The sequence below is a fragment of the Mauremys mutica genome, chromosome 4, assembly GCF_020497125.1.
Source record: "Mauremys mutica isolate MM-2020 ecotype Southern chromosome 4, ASM2049712v1, whole genome shotgun sequence".
Classification (NCBI taxonomy): Eukaryota; Metazoa; Chordata; order Testudines; family Geoemydidae; genus Mauremys; species Mauremys mutica.
The window spans coordinates 133,564,932-133,583,259 of record NC_059075.1 but is presented as its reverse complement, the minus strand read 5'-3'; the positions used below and the strand labels follow the sequence as shown (position 1 = coordinate 133,583,259).

The 18,328-nt window shown below is 53.2% G+C and overlaps 1 protein-coding gene across 1 annotated transcript in view; it reads left to right on the top strand.

Annotated features, from left to right (window-relative positions):
- The window catches only part of SCUBE3 (signal peptide, CUB domain and EGF like domain containing 3), a 103,295-nt gene that overhangs the window by 26,429 nt on the left and 58,538 nt on the right, over nucleotides 1-18,328 (top strand). Inside the window, exon 4 of the mRNA XM_045016189.1 lies at nucleotides 7,532-7,666. Coding sequence (XP_044872124.1) covers nucleotides 7,532-7,666 — 135 coding nt within the window. The remainder of the gene's footprint in view (nucleotides 1-7,531; nucleotides 7,667-18,328) is intronic.

The window sequence follows — 18,328 nt, the reverse complement described above, 5'->3', positions numbered from 1 at the left end:
ACACCTGCACACACCTGGGTTTTGAGAGCTGCAGACCCCAGCTGCCAGGAGTGCGTCTGTGTCTGTGGGGGAAACCAATATGAGCTGCCTCCCCCATCGGCCCTGCTGGCGTGTGGGTGTGCGTCTGGCAGGGACGTTCTGCTCTTCCCCAGCTACCCGAGAAGGGACCAGCCTCCCTCAGATGCAGGCGCCTCAGCTGCCCGTTCCCTTCGCTTGTGCTTGAGGGTCAGCCCTGCACCTGCCAAAATAGATGAGTTAATAGCAAATATGGCAGGGATGTCAACCAGCAACCAGGGTGAGTAAATAATCCCCAGGCCAAGACAAACCCTGCATCTGCCTACAAAGGGGTCGCACATCCTGTCCCCTATTGTCACAGCACTGCCTCTGCGGAACTAGCAGGCCACCTGCCCTCCTGTAGCATCACCACCCCTTCCTCCATTGGGCACCCTCTGTGGGAGGGGGTGGGAATAGCACTGCTGCTATTAGCACCCAGGGGTGGGGTAGAGAAGCCAAGGAGATGGAGCAATTTACAGTCCCTCTCGCATCAGATCTCCGCGGAAGAGGCGGAAGCGGCCCCGTGCTGATTTCACTCTCATTAGCACTTCAGCGGGATTGGTAGTGAGCTCATCGCTGGGGGGTTATGCACACATACATTGTGCATTAAGCCTCATCACCGGGATCTTGCCGTCCTCCCTGTTAATAGCGAGCCCGAGATTTACACAGCTGGAACCAGAGGCGGGAGGGGTGGCCCTGCCTTCCTTTCCCAGGAGATGATGAGCCCAAGGAAAGAAAGCAAAGCCGGGATGAAGAGCAGAGGACGTCATGTGTTTACAAAGGTCCTGGCTCCAGCGGGAGGGCCAGAATTCCACAGGCAGTGCAAAGGGTGGGTGAGAAGAGGCTGCCTGCAGGAACTGAGGGCCACCGGTGGTGGAGGGTAGCTGGCTTTAGTAGGCCTTGGCCTGGGGAAGGGAGATTATTTCACTGTTTCTTCCCCCTGCTCGTGAGCATCCAGCTTTATCTTGTTTCCTCCCAGTCAGGTGCCTCAGCCCAGCAGCTGGGTGCTAGGTAATGGGGACAGGATGAGGTGGGAAGCTGAGATCCTGCCTTCTCGTGCTGCTTGGGGCCTACGGGGCAGCGACCAATGCCGTAAATGTGCCCCCTACGCGAGCATCACCCGTCCTCTCTCATGTGCACTTGGATGGTTGTTTTTTTGGAAGGGAGTTGTGGGAAGCAATATAGCCCAGGGGATGGGGAGGAGTTTATTGGGCAGAAAAAGTCCACTTCCTCCCCGCACGGATCTCTCTGCCTTGTCCCTGCTGCTCACCCAGGGACCATTGCTCTTTGCTTGCCCAGTGACATTCCTTTCCCACTCACCAGGGTCTGTCGCTCTGATCAGCTTCCCAGCTGCTTACATTTCAGGCCGTGTTTCCTTGGTTGGGAGCCCCCTGCCAGCCAGGACAAATTCTCCTTCTCCTTGTATCAAACAAGCTCCCCACAAAGTTTTTTTGGGCACCATCTCTGGTGGCTCTACGCTCTAGAGCAACAGCGGCCTTCTTTGTGGCATGGACAATCTGCTTCCAACCAGTCTCCACCTCCTGTGTAATTGCAGCCAGGGTCAGGGCTAGCCCAGTGATTGGCAATACTCACTGCTCTTGGTTTACAGATGCTAGCTGTCCTCCCAGGAGGAAGGCTAAGGATTGTTGTCCACATTTCACAGAGAGGGTGTGGGTGAGCCCACACCCTCTCTGTGAAATGCAGACCTGAGACTCCTGACCTATCTGATTATTCTTCTCTTAGACCAGTGGGCAGTTCCAGGCAACCAGCTGTCGTTGGCTTCAGGAACACAACTGCTGGAAAATAATCCTAGGTTGCATGTATAAAGGCATCTTTTGAGCCAGGTCATCAGTGGGTGCAAGTGCTGTAGCTACGCCAGTTTACACCAGCTGAGGGTCTGGCCTTTTATCCGTGGGGCTCAAAGGAGGGTAGGTCTCCATTATCCCCATTTCACAGGCAAGGAAACTGAGGCTGTGTCTTCACTGCAAAAAATAAAAAGTGGTGTTCTTTCCCCCTAGAGAGTTATCCTGATGTAAAATCCTAGTGGAGACAAGGCGCAGATAGTTATTACCTAGAGCTGGTGAGTTAAGGTCAAACCTATACCCCGCACCTGGGGTTTACCTTGTCTAGCTGCATCCAGGTAAAAACTCCAGTGCCTTTTTTGGCAGTGAGAACCTAACCTAAGGCACAGAGAGGCCCAGTGACTTGCTTAGGGTGTTGCAGTGAGTCAGCGGCAGAATTGGAAATAGAACCCAGGCATCCTGACTCCGAGCCCTATGCCCTGTATGCTGGACCATGCTGCTGCTGCCAGCTCATACCCGCAGCATGGTGCACAAGCCTCCATGCCAGAGCTCTCTTCACCAGGCCACTGGCTTCAGCACGTCCTCTTCAGTGCCATGGGGAGGATGTGTGCGACAGCGAGGGTGGGATCTGAGTAGCAGGCAGAGCCTGGGGTTGCTCCTTCTGGGACTTGTAGAGGATTGTCTGCAACTTAGACGTTATTAAAAGAAATTCCACGTGCAACCCCCCCGCCCCCAAAAAATCCTGAGTGACCTTTTGAACCAGGATAGGAATTCAAGCCCTCCTCCCGCCACAGCGGCCTTTTGGCTTCTGGCTGTCTCCGTTGCGTTTAATAAAACAGGCATTAGGGGCTGCGGAGCCTCATTTCAGTCCTTGGGTTTGAGCCGGTGCCTTGTCGTTCTTGTGCCGAGTTTGAAGGAGAAGTCGCAGGACGTTAAGCTCTTGTTATAAGTGAGGGATTTGAAGGGAGTTATTGGCCTGTGCGGAACGCGGCCCAGCTGGGAGAAAAACCCAAGCTAAGGAAACAAACCTCCTGCCACTGAACAGGGCGTCCCTTTTCTGTCTTGCTCCTGGCTTTCCAAGCTGGCTACTGCCGAAAAACTGGCTGGAGCTAGCTTGGTCCATGGAACAGCAAGAGCAAAGAACATTTCCATGAGGAAAATTATGATGTGTGGGGACAAATCCAAGTGCCTTTTCTGAGGTGATGTGGTCTTTTATTTTTCTCTCTGGCTTTTATCTTTGCTCAGTCCCCGGGTCAAGCCACCTTGAGCTGTGATCTTGGTTACGTCTCCTAAGCTAAGCAAGGTTAAGCTGGACGTGCACGGCTGGGAGACGACCCTGGAACACCTGGGTGGGAGTGTTGCCCCAGACCGTGAGGCTGCTCCTTGGGTGTCAGAGCTGAGTCCTAGTGGCGGGAGGCGCTGGGCTGGACTCTGAGCTGAATCTGAGTGGTGCGAAGGGGCCAGAAGGCAGCTGTATCCGCCCATCAGAGAATTCCCCTGGTGTAGGGGGGCTCCTCGCTGGCCCTGACCTGTGCCACTCCATGCCCAGGTCTGGTGTGGGAGACTGGGGGGAGCATGCCAGGAGTGGGTGATGCTCAGCTGGTGCATACTCCTTCAGGGACGGCTGGCCTAGGTTGGAACAGGGACTCAGGAGAATGCAAGTGTGCCTTGAGACGTGTAACTGGTTCTCTTTGCTCAGCAAAGAAACTGGGTTGCTGCCTTTTGGATTAAGTGTACAACTGAGGTACAGGTCCCTGTGTTCAGGGCAGATCCCTTGGCCCTTTTTCTATAGGTAGGGATGCTAGCCACAATATCCTGGGTAAATCCCAACTTGGGAATTTATCTTCTGCTGAGTTAAATTTCCCCTGTAGTTTCAATTGGCTCTGATTAGAAGCTGTTGGGTTCCATCCCAGAGGTGGCTGCACTGCAGTGGTGGGTGAAGGGCCTGCATCTCCTTTATAGGGGCACTGGAAGGATGAGCAGAGAAGTGCTTTGGGACCCTTGGATGAAAGCCAAGCATTTGTGTATTCTCTCTTCACATCTCTTTCTCAAAATCAGTTTTGCACCTGTGCCCTTTCCGTGAGAGACACCATACCGATAGGCCAAATGAAGAGCAAACTCCTGAAGATGGGGAAGAAAGTTACTGGCCATGGCTTTGGACTGCGGGCTGTTTTCAGGAGATAGCGAGTCCTGCAAATGCCATGGGATGCTCCCCTGTAGGAAGCCCTTCCAGGGGGCAGCCTTTCCCTCCGGCTTCTCTTGGCCATTCATGACCTTCCCATGGGGGTTCCCCCCCCCCCTTTGTTCCATTCGGAGAAGCAAGTGATTGTGCCAGCAAGGATTGCACAAAGGGAGCTGTTTGAGCTGTCCTGCCGGGAGAGCCTTGCTTGTCCAGGTATGGGAGGGATGTCACACCGTGTGGCTGTGTACATGGTGACTCTCTCAGCAGGGCTAGCTCCCGGTGTTTTGCCAGCTGGAGCGTAAAACATTTTCGGCACTGCACCAGCCCAGAGTGGCTGCCAGCCAATGAGGGGAGGAAAAGGGGTGTGGGGGAGCGGCACAGCGCTGTGACGTGCCCCCTGGCAGTTGTCACTCGGGCTGACCAGTTGCCCTGCTCACCTGCTCTGCGTCTCAGCATGAGTGTGTGCTTATGTGTGTCTCTGTGTAAGAGTGTGTGTGTGTCCTCAAATATCTGTGTGTGTGTCCAGCTGTCTCTGTAGGAGTGCGTGTGTGAATGTATGTTTGTCTTGGCATGAGAGGGTACATGTGTGCACATATGTGTCTGTCTGTAAGAGGCCGTGTGTGGACTTTGTGCATCCTTGTGTATGGGGGAGCGTGTGTGTATTTTAATTAGTTGCTCAGACGTTTGCTCAGGTTTTCGGGCCTGATCTGGAATTCCTTCACTCTGCAGGCTGTCATCAACCTGCTAGGCCAGCTTTTCCGGAGTCCAATCCACAGCCCCTCTGCTGATGTCCAAGGGGCTCAGCTTTCCTCTTAGCTGCTGGATTTGAAACGCTCGAGTTCACAGGAGGTTTTCTTTGGCACTGGGCCTCTCGCCTCTCATCCTGATGCTTTCCCTGCATGTTTGGACGGGAGGGGTCTGGTCGCATTTCTCCTCTGTTCTTCATGGCTTTCTAGAAGAGGGTCCAGGGCAGGAAAAATCCCTGGATGGAGAAGCTGCATCGCCCCACAGATCTAAGTGTTTCAGGCCAAGGTGGTAAAAGGGGATCTTCAGCTCTGTGATCTCACTGCAGACCAGGCCAGCCCCAGCGCAAGCCCCTGCCATAAGCTGGCCTGGTGTCTCAGAGACAAGATAGGCTGAGAATTCTGTCCCCAGAACTTTGTATTTATAGGAGCCGGGAGATACTGGAATCACTCATCCATGGGCACAGCTACTGGCCTGTTAGGTAAGGTTCAGAATGACAGGGTGAGTGCTCAGACATCCCAGGATTCCCCTCTGACAAAGCAACCGTGTGTTGATTTTGGATAGGCAGGGGGCCAACTGAGACCTCTCTCTTTCTGCCAAGCCTGGTCTATTTTGCTACCTTCTCTTGCTCACCCCACTCGTCTGTTTTGTCGCCCTGTCGCATCCTATGTGACGCCTAGATTGGAGTGATCTTGGGCAAGTCCCTGTATCCCTCTGTGCCTGGGTTTCCCATCAGTACAATGAGCATAACAGCCCTGCCTTACCCTACAGGGCGTGGGAGGAGAAATAGATCCAAGATTGTGAAGCACTCAGATATTAAGGTAAGAGAGGCCAGATAACACCTAAGGTAGACAGTGAGTTCTCTGCGACAGGGACTGTCCTCTTTGTGACTCTTCTGTACAGAGCCCACCACAATGGGGCCCTCGTCTTTGGCTGATGTTCCTAGGTACTACTGCAGTGCAGACAAATAATGATGGGAATCCTCTCTACCTGCAGCTGGTCCCATTGCCATCCTTCCTCTAAAGGACTGCGTTTCTTGCAGCTAGGAAGTGGATGAGCGAGTGCAGGTCCAAGGCAAAGCTTGCAGGCTCCTATCAAGCCAGCCTTCATTTTTGACCCCAGGCTAGATTTTTGGTCCTTGCCGTCAGGCCATGTGGCCTGAAGAACATCTGTGTGGATTGTTCAGAAGTGCAGTTCTTCACGTGCCCATTGTGTTTGTGCACTTGTGCCCGTATCAGAGGCAGCTGGGTTCATGTGCCGTCCCCAGCGGCTGCCGTTCCTGTCTGGGTAATAATTCGTGGGCTGTCACAAGGACAGGCTGAGACGCTGAATGCTGACTCGGGGGGTCAGTGGGAACCGCGGGGCTAGCTGCCCTCGTTCAGCTTGAACAACCTCACCCATGGTTTGCAATGAGTTGGAGTTGGGGGAGGGATCTCAGTCGAGGTCATGGTGGTCAGATGTCCGGTTCCCAAGCTCAGCATCACCGGAGGTGCTCACCAGACCTCTGTTAGCCATTGCAGAGAGAGAGAGTGTGTGTGTAATTTCCACAGTCTCTGCTCATGCTGTACTTGTGCTGGGGGCACTAGGGGACTCCATTCTCCAGAGGGCAATTTGGAAAGCAATTTGCCTCCTGGCCAGGGTATGGAGCAAGGGAGGCTGGAGCTCCCCTTGCAGCCAGGCTGATGCTAAGCCAGATGCACTTGACGAGCAAACAGTCTTTGAGCTTCGTTTTATGAAACCTAAATAGGCAAGAGGGCAGCGGCGAGATGAGGCTGCTGGGGATTTGAGTCTCCTCAGAATTAATTCTCCGAGCGAGCACCGAGCTGAGGTTTCCCTGCTCCGAGTAACAAACGCCTGGCGTTTTCAGGCTTGTAAAAGGGCCAGAGAAGTTGGCTGGGCAGCATTTCAGCCCAGATGTTCAAACCCAGTACCTAAAGTGAGGCTCCATAGTGTGTATTCAGGCACTGGCTGTGAATAAATGGTATGGCTCTTCAGAAGTGCTGAGCACCCAGCAGACGTGTCAGGTACAGGGAGAGGCTTCCCAGGGATCTAGCAGACAAAAACCTGGCCACTTACGTATTCGTAGAGGAGGGGAATTGAGCTTCAGAGCCAGTGTAATGTCTTGCAGCTAGAACAGGAACCTGAGAGCCAGGACTCCTGGGTTCTTTTTCTACATCTGCCACAGACTTCCTATGTGACCTTGGATAAATCATGTCACCTCTCTGTGCCTCAGTTTCCCCATGTATAGAGCAGGGATTATACCTGCTAGAGGAGTTGTAAGGCTTAATTAACCCTACTATTAACATACTTAGTGCCTGTTCCGCAGTGTTTTACACAAGAGGGTAAGTACCCCATCCCCATTTGTACAGAGGGGTCAGTCAAGGCACAGAGAGAGGAAGTGACATATTCAAGGCTCCACAGTGTGTCAGTGGCAGAGTCAGGAATGGAACCCAGGTGTCCTGTTTCCCAGCCCAGTGCCCTAGCCATTGAGAAATGCTGCCCCACATGTAACTGCTGTGTGCCTCAGTTTCCCCATTGATAATACTGAGATGACTTTCAGCCATTTATCTAAAGCACTGGCAGGTCCCGCTGCAAGCTCCTATGGGAGTCCCTAGGGACTAGAGCACGGTGTGGTACTCTGGTGTACTAGTGCCATGCTGCAGGGGGGTTGTCCTTAGACGGAGGGTGAATGCACGGTGGTGATGGTGGTGAACGTTGCACTTATTCCCTCTCTTGCTTGCCCTGGCAGATCTGGATGAGTGCTCGGAGGGGAATGGTGGCTGCCAACAGACCTGCGTCAACATGATGGGGAGCTACGAATGCCACTGCCGGGATGGCTTCTTCCTGAGTGACAACCAGCACACCTGTATCCAGCGCCCGGAAGGTTGGTCTTTAACGGCTCTCGCTCCCAGCCCAGTCACTGAGCACTTCCCGCTGCCTCTAGCATCTCCTTTATGGACTGGAGTGTGCAAGGAAGATGGGCAATCGCTTGGACACTGATGGTGTCTCAGGCTAGAGAGGGGCCATGATCTATAGGCCTTGTCTACGCTTGGGAGTACAGCCTCCGGCATAGCTGCACCAGCGCAAAGCCCTGCTGTAGATGGGCAAAGCCACCCTTTGCCCCCTCTGGAGCTACCTCGGTGGCTGGCCATTGATTGGGAATTGGCCCTGATTCCAACGATGTAAACAAAGTCTTAGCCACGACGACTCTCGCTCATGTGCAAAGAGTTGAACCGCTCCCTAGTGCAGGGCTGGGACTGACCCCTTTGCACATCAGCTGGGACGATGGGGTCCAGTTACCGCCTTCTGAGGCCCACAATGGGAATCGGCTATTGGGACCGGGTGAGCATCTATCGCTTGTAATGGCAGAGGCTGGATATTGGCGAGTCTTGGTCTTCCCATCCTGCTGGGTGTACCCTAGCGCTGGCAGAGAGTTCGTTACCCACACTGTGGCAAAAGGCATGTTGTGAGCAGCTCATGTCATTTTGCATTAGCGTACCAGGTTGGGGAGACCCATCTTTCAGCATCACAGGGTTAAAGCACCATCAGCTATCCCTAAACACAGGACTTCTTGGCTATTTCCTCTGTCTAATCAGTGGTGCCAGAACAATTTTAATAGTAGGGGTGCTGTAGGCAGAAACCATGTACTTGAGTTGTTATTACTACTTCAAGCCAGGGAGTGTGGCAGCACCGCTAGTTCCAGCACCTGTGTCTAATTTACTTTATCTGGGGATTTATACCATGCCCATCACCATGGTATCTGGCATCGCACCAAGGCATCCGCCTCCTTTATGGCTTGCATTCTTCCACCACTGGGAATGGTTGTCATGCCAGGTTGTCATGTCAAGTCAGCGGGTGGAACAGCTGTTGCGACCTAGCATTCTAGACACTTACTAGAGCAAGACACCTGTCGTGCTGTGCCACAGCAGATGTTGAGCATGACCAGTTCGGTTTTACACCAGTGGGGCAGTTGTTCCCAGCAGCTGCTTTGGTGGGCACATGGGCTGCTGTGTTTGGATGCTGGCTGTTGGGAAAGTTTTTGTGGAAGGTCTGGAGTCATTTGCAAACAAAACTAGACCAGCTCTTTGATCCATGTATCAAAGCCCTTGCAGGCCCTTTAATAAGACATCCGAAACAATAATACCAAACGGAGGACATTAATCCATATCCAGGATGTTTTATTAAAGGAAAAGGTACCAAAAAACTCTGCATGCCAATCCACAGGACTCGTCTTCGCTTGCCAGTACTTGTATTGATCCTGCTGTCTCCTTGTCGGTTCTAATTCCCTCTTGTTTGAAGTAGCCTCTTAGGTATGCTGGAGAATCAGGGGGTTTTGTTTCACTAGGTTTTGTCTTTTCTGCTTAGCAAGCATCCATTTGGGTTTGCTCTTTCTCTCCCAGCTTCCCTGGCTGCAAAAGCCCACGTAGCAGCTTTTATCCTTCAAGTTTCCACGTGAATTTCACCCGCCTGGTGCCAGATTCCAAAAGAGTAATGTGGTTTAGTGGGTTGAGCCGGGACCTCCTGAGTTCTGATCCTGGTTCTGACTCAATGCGTGTCTGGGGGTTAGAGCGGAGCATTAGGAGTTGGGAGCTGCTTTTCTTTCTCCCACTGTGACTCATGGTGTGAACGTGGGTGAGTCCCTTACCTGCTGCTCCTGTTTAAAATGGGGATGATGCTGGTGAACTTCTCAGGGGAGCCATGAGGATTATTTAAGGCTGGGAACGTGCTATTATAACCGGCTGTTCAATGTTAGGCGTCCCCCTCTGTGCCCGGTCCACAGAAGAAATGAGTCCTTCGAAGCACCCAGCTGTTGGGCTGGCCCTTTAACTCAAACTCTAGAGGCTCATGCTCTCTCTCTTGTGATTTCCCCTTGTGACCAGGCGGCTGAGACGCTATCTACTGTGCTAGGCGTTTCCCTTCTTCAACCCAGCAAGCCCTTCCGGGCAGAGGCAACCTATGTGGGGAGGAAGTTTAGCGTCTGTGCGCTGGAGCTGGCCACAGTGCCAGCCTCCTATTGAAAGTCTCTGAGCCTGGCCAACTTCCTGCAGACCAAAGGCCTCCTTGTGCTTTGAGAGCTGGTGCGGAGATTAAGACTGGTCGGGGGGCTTCACGCCCTGGCGATACACATCACTGCTGAGTATCAGGGGGTTGCCATGTTAGTCTGTATCCACAAAAACGAGGAGTCCGGTGGCACCTTAAAGACTAACAGATTTATTTGGGCATCAGCTTTCGTGGATAAAAAACCCACTTCTTCAGATGCAGGGAGTGAAAATCACAGACACAAGCATAAATATACTGGCACATGAAGAGAAGGGAGTTACCTTACAAGTGGAGAACCAGTGTTGACAAGGCCAATTCAGTCAGGGTGGATTTGGTCCACTCCCAATAATTGATGAGGAGGTGTCAATACCAAGAGAGGGAAAATTGCTTTTGTAGTGAGCCAGCCACTCCCAGTCCCTATTCAGGCCCAAATTAATGGTGTTAAGTTTGCAAATGAATTGTAGTTCTGCAGCTTCTCTTTGAAGTCTGTTTTTGAAGGCTTTTTGTTGAAGGATGGCTACTTTTAAATCTGTTATTGAATGTTTCAGGGAGATTGAAGTGCTCTCCTACTGGCTTTTGTATGTTACCATTCCTGATATCCGATTTGTGTCCATTTATCCTTTTACATAGAGACTGTCCGGTTTGGCCAGTGTACATGGCAGAGGGGCATTGCTGGCCCATGATGGCATATATCACATTAGTAGATGTGCAGGTGAATGAGCCCCTGATGGTGTGGCTGGGTCCTATGATGGTGTCCCTAGAGTAGATATGGGGACAGAGTAGGCAACGGGGCTTGTTACAGGGATTGGTTCCTGGGTTAGTGTTTTTGTGGTGTGGTGTGTAGTTGCTGGTGAGTATTTGCTTCAGGTTGGTGGGTTGTCTGTAAGAGAGGACTGGCTTGCCTCCCAAGGTCTGTGAGAGTGAAGGATTGTTTTCCAGGATAGGCTGTAGATCGTTGATGATGTGCTGGAGAGGTTTTAGCTGGGGGCTGTACATGATGGCCAGTGGTGTTCTGTTATTTTCCTTGTTGGGCCTGTCCTATAGTAGGTGACTTCTAGGTACCCATCTCGCTCTCTCAATCTGTTTCCTCACTTCCGCAGGTGGGTATTGTAGTTTTAAGAATGCTTGATAAAGATCTTGTAGGTGTTTGTCTCTGTCTGAGGGATTGGAGCAAATGCGGTTTTATCTTAGGGCTTGGCTGTGGACAATGGATCGTGTGATGTGTCCTGGATGGAAGCTGGAGGCATGTAGGTAAGAATAGCGATCAGTAGGTTTCCGGTATAGGGTGGTGTTTATGTGACCATCACTTATTTGCACTGTAGTGTCCAAGAAGTGGATCTCTTGTTGTCATGAATAGTTAGTAAAGGGTTAAAGCATAGTACCTGGTGGGCACCTGACCTGAGGACCAATCAGGGAAGAGAATTTGAAATTCCTAGGAGGGAACTTTTTCCCTCTGTGTGTGTGTGTATTGTTCTTAGCCGTCTGGAGTTACAAGAGTCCAGATGTTTTAATCAAGTCTACAAGTTTCTACCTTTCTGAACTAATTTCTTCTAGTCAAGATAGTGAGTATTAGAAAGATACTTGGTGTCCTCACCTAATAATCCTATGCTTGCAATTCTGTGTGTTTGTTATTGATTATTCTTAATTCTGCTTGTACTGGTTGTACTGAGAAGGAGAGGGGATTCTCTCCAGAACTTAGCAAGGTTATACCCTATGAGTGTCCAGCTTGGACTCATAGAGATTCTGTATTTTCTTGTTTTTCTTTTAATAAATTCTTTCTATAAAAATTTGATTAAATCCCTTCCACTGTGGATATAGGGGGAGGGGCTAAGGCATTCTCTCTCGGTGATTCACAGAGTGGCTAGCAGAGAGGGAGGGGGGAAGTGGGCTGCTTCCCTGTGTGTGGGAGATTCAATGAGTTTGAATCAAGATCTCTCTCTCTCCGGAGCAGGCTGGAGAGAGGGAAGAGAGGGGAGGGGGAAGGTTCCTCCTCTGTGAGTTGATCTGTGTTCCCAGGGAGTGTCTTTGAAGGGAGACGGGGGAAACAGGGGTGTCCCGGCCCACGTATTGACCGCGGTGGTGGCAGCAAAGGGGATTTTGGGGTGGGGGAAGAAACCCCCCAGTTTCAAGTGAGGGTGCAGACTCTGACACTTGTGTGGACTGGTACAGGCTGAGGTTGATGGTGGGGTGGAAATTGTTGAAATCCAGGTGGAATTCTTCAAGGGCCTCCTTCCTGTGGGTCCATATGATGAAGATGTCATCAATGTAGCGCACGTAGAGGAAGGGCATGGGGAGGAGGGTGAAGTGAACCTGCCCAGAGTCCTCCGGCCCTGGAGGAACCTTTCCACTGGACTCGTTCCCTTCCCTCTGTTGTCTTCTCCATCTCTTCCTCTTTCTTCCTTCTCTGCTTCTCCCTTCCACTCCAGTATACTGCTGTCCCCCCTCCTCTTGCTTGGGCTCACCTATCCTCCCTGTTCCCGCTGCTCTTCTTTCTGCCAGTCTCTCTCCCTCCTCGCTTGACAGCTGGACTCCCCGTGGCCGGGCTGGGTCCAGCATAGGAACCTGTTCGCGGGAGTATCTTGTGTTGGGCTCAGCCAGCACTGATTCGAAGAGGCCAGCTTGAGACGCCTGGGGCCTGGTTTATTTTTTTAGCGGAGGTGCTGCATGCTTGCCGCTCCTGTTGGCTTCAGTTAGAGCTGTGGGCGGTCAGGGCTTCTGAAAGCCAGGTCCGCAGTCTGCTTAACGCTGGGCAGCCCGTAAACGGAGGTGCCTCAAATCATTGACCCCTTGGTGACAGTGCTGCGGGCTGCTGCACAAGAGCCTCTGAGTATGTCGTTGGCGGAGCTTGGGTCGGTGGCGCTGTTGACTCATTTGAGGAGACTGCAGCCTCCTGTCACAGCATTGGTGTCCAGCGTTGAAGACAGCTGGGGGCTCCCACCCACAGGCGGAGGGAGATCACTGCAGTCAATCCCAGCCACCAGCATAGGGGAAGATAAGGAAATGCCAAATTCTGGGGCTCCTGTGTGTCTCAGCTGGACTGAACCCCAGTGTGATAACCCAGAGGAGTAATGCAAGCTCCTGCCTTCTGCCTCAAACAAATCAACCCTCAGACTGGGCCCCAAACCCCCTGCCCCCTGACTTATGTTGGTCTCTGGTTTTCTTGGCATCTCTACACTTGCTCAGCTTCTTTTGAATGGGTGGAAAATACCCAGCAACAGCTCACAGTCTGAGTTAAATCATCATTAAAGCTGCCTTCCCCCCTTCCTTCTCCTATCTGCCTCTTTCAGCAGTTGGATTTACCTTTATTATCAGCCGGAGTTGCGTGTCTATAGATAAATGGTTTAAGAGGCAGAAAACATTGGCTAAAAGAGTGGGGGATTACTCGGCTGGCAGGAAGCAGAAGGCAAGTGGGAAGTGCAGGAACAGGCAGGTGGGAGCTTTCTGTGGCTGATCCAGAAGGAATCCTGCCTTCCTGGCAAAGCTGCGCTCCTCAGAACCCTAATCCCGCTCTGGCAACGGAGGTGCGGAAGGAATGATTAAGAAACCCTGGAAGGCGGTCTGTGCAGTACAGGATCAGAACTGGCCATTAAGTCCGCTCTCCTGCCTCCAAGTATGGGCAATACCAGGCAATTCAGTGAACAGAGAGGAAAAGCCCATAATGCACCTGGCCAGTTGGACAATGCAGATGGTGGGGAGGCGCAGGAAGAGACCGTCTTGACCTTCTATGGGTGATCAACCAGTGTCCCTGCAGCATGAGGTTTAATCGTCCTCTTTTTATGAGTTGCTATTGCCTAGGCACCTAGAGGCTGGTAGCGAGGGAAGCCATAAAGCTGCGGATTTAGGAGAACCAGAACCTAGACACAATAAATGCATCTTCTGCAGCGAGTGAGTTCTAGAGGTGGGGGGCCCTTCGCTGAGAGGGGAAAGTGCTTAGGGGAGGGAGAAGGACGGTGAGGTGTGAGCTTCAAAGAAGGGATAGAAGTCAGTAAATTGACAGCCTGCACAGGGCCCTGCTGGTTTACGTGAGGGCGGAGCTGGGCCTGCTGCATTTCAGTGCTGGTGTGACGGTGCCTTGCCTGCGTTCCCCATGGGCGCGTCTTGCACAGCTGTGGACAAGGGGCCTGGTTCCAGCATGGCATGAAGGAGGGGTGCAAGCGGAGAAGGCGCAAGCCAAGTGGGGCTCAACTGGGAGAGACTTGAGCAGAGAGAGTCTCTGGGAGAATCTCTCCATGGGAGACTCTTGCGCAGCGGGGTGAGATTATGCTGTTCAAGAACGTGGCGCCTGCTGTGAGACCCAAGGCATTGATGGGCCAAAGGTGATGGATCGGGAGGTGAAGCAGGGCAGCTCACACTTGCTCTTCTAGTGTGAATGTGCAGCGTGGCTCCCAGGAGGCACCTGTTGCCGAAGGAGATGCCAGTTGCCTGTCCTGACTTCTATTGTGGCTGCCGGAGTCTTCTGTTAATAACTCTCCACAGTAGCATGTATATAGTAACTTATATTCTCTATAGTGCCAAGCATTTTACAGGCCAGATGCAGGGGAATTGTCGCCTCCCCCCTGGATGCGCAGGCATCCCCGGGATGGAAGGCAGCTGCTACCTAACAGCTCAGCATGACGCTTTAGGGGAGCGAGTGGAGAAGAATCCTACGCCCAGGTGAAATTGCCAGCTGCCGCTCTCCTAACCTGGAGCTGGGCCAGCATGCCAGAACAAAAATCCTCCTGCTCTTACATGAAATCCTAGGGCATATTTAATGACGGCACATGTCCTGAAGATGCACCATCCTTGGGCATTGCATCAGTACTGACTTGGAGGAGAGAGTCAGCAACGGGCCCTCTTGGCAGCCCTGGGGTTATTTTTGGAGGTTTTCCAACTATGTATTAACCCAGCTTAGCTGGTGAGAGCTGCCAGGATCAGAACCCAAGGTGGTGTGGCTGCAGGTTGCATAAACTATGGCTGGTAGTAAATTGAAGCAATAAAAAGCAAGACAAGCCACCGTTTGGATGAGAGGCAAAGGGCTGTGGCTGCTTTTCCCACCAACAAACAGCTCAGAAGTACTGCGTGTGCAGAGCAGATCTCAGAGGGCAGGGGCTGGCCAGGCAGGCCTGGTACTTGGTATTAAAGGAGAGATTGAGCAGTAAGACCGAAGAGAGGAATCTCACTCCAGGGACGGAATTAGGGTCACTGAAAAGGAGCTCGGTTCTGAGCACAGTGGGGGTTTTCAGAGCCAGCGCGGAGGCCAGGACTGGTGTGGTTTGAACACAGGATGGTTGTAATTACGGACAGCTTGCCTGCCACTGCAATTAGAGATGATCACCGTTATCTAGAGCAGAGCTGCGCTGGATATGCCATGTAGGTGATGCAAGGACAGCATGTGTAAGGCAGACAGGGTCCAGGCCTAGCTGCTTTAACCCCTTCTGCACAGACAGCCAGTGCAGCCTCAGGGGGATCCGAAAAAGTGAGACGAGAGCGCAGGGTCAAAAAACCCAAGCGACTGTACTGCAGCCAGAGCCCTGGCACTGCAGAACCTGCCTCCCTTAAGGCTGGCGACAGGCAGCCCATCCTTCCAAAAAACAGTATCAGTTCCCATGTCCCCCAGCCTCTCACTCAGCACCCACCTGTAACCCCAGCTAGGCTTGGAGGGGGAAGTCCCTGAGAGTGGAAGAGCATGGAACAGCAAGCCCTGGAGCCCTCGGTTCATTGCCATTAATACACTGTGGGTACACTCCCGCCAGCCCCACCCGTGTGCCTGTCCCCAGCCACAGCCAGAACACTGCCCCGTGCTGTGCTCCTCCCACACGGTCCTTGGTGATCTGGGACACAACCCGGGTGTGAAGCGACTGGAGTCCAGGCCCCATGGGTGTTGGCACTAATACGGAAGAGACCGCACAAGCCCTTGTCAGCTATGGATTTGTAATGGGGAAATCCCAGGGGCTTCCCTGCTTGTTCTGTGACAGTGGAGAGGCAGGGGCGCGATGGCGGATGTGAACTGTCCCCGCTGCTGTGCAGCCAGACCCCTGGGAGGCAGTCGCTCCATCCAGCACTGCAGCTTGTCCCATGCATGCTGGGCAGAATGCTCCTTCGGGTCTGCCCCTGCATACTCACCTCTTCTTGATACCGGTTCTCCCACAGCCCTGCTCTGATCTACCTGGGAAAGAATCGCCCCGCCCCTCCCGTTGCCCTGCTCCAGTGCATTGTACCTGCCTCCGAGTGCCTCCCGGTGGGAAAGGCATGGGCTCAGGGCAAGAAGACGGGCCTCCGACCGTGTTACAGACCTACCCTGGCTCCCCGGAGTGACCCTGTGTTGTGCATGGAGCCCTGTTTGCCTCTGGGTGCTGGATCTGATGGGACCTGGAAAGGAAACTGTGGAGCCTAAGTTCCTAAAGAGAGAGAATTAAAATGTAGCAGTAAAAGGCGAGAGACGCAGGATGGGAGCAGGCACAGTGGCAGGGGACTTTGGCCTTTCCCTTTGAGGAGGGACGGTCAGAGCTGGCTTCGGAAAGGCCAGGACACATCCCCCTATGCTAGCAAAGTCCTGGGGGTCGGAGAGGAATGCTGAGCCATTTCATAAAGGGCACAGCCTCCTGCAGCCCTGCTCTTACTGTGTGCTGCCAAGTATGTCACAGCCTCGGCACCTCCATGTGGGGAAGAGAAGCACCGAGCTGTTCTCGTTTGAAAAATAGGTTTAACAGAGGCACCCAGAGGGCTGACACACTGGGTGAGTGGCAGAAGTAGGAATTTAGCCCAGGAGCCCTGAATCCCAACCCCCCCCCGCCCACACACACACACACACCTGCTCTGATCACTAGGCATCACTCCACTCCTCAAATCAGGACTAGAACCCTGGAGTCCTGACTCCCAGCTCCCCCTGCTCTAACCACTGGACATCACTCCCTTCCTCAGGCTGAGAACAGAACCCCGAGGCCTGACTCTGCCCCACCTCCCCTCTGTGTTTTTCAGCAGGGTGCCTCTTAGCATGTGGGACATTTCACTGACCCTATTCAAGGTACTCCAACCCCCTGAGGTGCCTTCTCCCAACACCTTGCCCTTGGGATCCCCCACTTTCTTAGCTGCTGGCTCATTTTCCAGCGAGTTCCCTTTGGAAAGGCTGCCGTTGCTGACACCTCTAAGCCGAGCCAGTCACCTGCCCTGCGGCGCCCATAAAATGTTCACACAGTTAGTTCCCCTTTCCCCACCATAAAGCACCCCCCAAAGGCCCTGGGTTTGCAACTCTGTGTTCCCCAGAGGGAGCCAGAGCCCTCCCCTTGAACTGGCCACATCTGTGCGTCACACGGCAGGCAGACTCGTGGGGTCTGAGCGCTCAGCATGGAATCTCTTCCTGGAACCGGGCTGTGAGTGTACCCACCCCAAGTCCCTGCACTCCCCCGGCTGGCTGTGGGTTTTGTTAAATGTTATATAAACTCCTGTCAATGCTCCATTCAGCACCCGCTGGACCCAGCTTTTTGCGGCTGAGGTTACAGGTGACCTTTCCTTGTCTCCCGTCTGGCTCTAGCCGTCAGCTTGGGGCCAGGACCGAGTCAGGGGGAGGGGGCAGAGAGGAAAAGGAGACCGTCCTGGGGGAAGTGTGTGTGGGGGCAGGGGAGGGGGGCACATGGCTAACATAACAAGAGCCATAAGCCCAGCAGCTCCCCAAACCCTCCCCTCCCCCCCGCCCTTTCCCCTGCTGCTCCTCAGGGCAGCCAGGATGTAAATCCTGCCTCGGTTGTCAACACTTCATGCAGCTTATGGGCACAGACAGAAGCTACGTTGCCGCCCGCACCACGCTGCTGCCTTAGGAATCCCCTGGGGCACACGTTGAAATGGGAATGCGAGCTGCCTCTGCCTGGTCCCCGGCTCCTTTCCCCTCTCTCCGGGCGCTTTATTACCCAGCATAAACAATGCTCTGATTATATGTGTGTGTGGGGATAGGCCTCTAATCACAACCATACCCGCCGTGTTCCCATCTCCTCGCCTGCGCATGGGGCACGGCTCTGGGAAGCTTCCCTTGCAGGCAGCCCTTGCAGGGCATTCCCGCAACACTAGGGTGTCAGCCCCGGTAGGCCCAGGCCCCGTATGGCCCACCCTGAGATGACGCGTTACAGTTCTGTTGTTCCTTGGCCCGAGCGCTTAGCCAATATTCAAGGCCCTTGGCAGGTTGTTTCCAGTAGGAGGAGATATGGATCATCTGAGTCAGGTATTTGTTCGGTGCAATCCTATTGCTTTACTGAGAAGGCATGCAAAGTCCTGGTTCCCTGAACCCAGCACGGACCAGCAACAGCAAGCGGTTTCCTTGCTTGCAATTCTCAAGCCTGCCTCACTGGCTAGTCCTGTGCTCCAAGGAGTTCTGTGTCCGCTCCCTCTCAGGGCCATGCTCATGACTGCTTCTCGGGCTTTCTGCCTCACACACCCACACAAACAGCTGCAGCCAATCAATGCCCTCACCTCCTGCATCTGTAATTGGTCCCCAGGGAACCCCCTCTTATGTTCTCCAAGTTAGTGCATGTTCTGA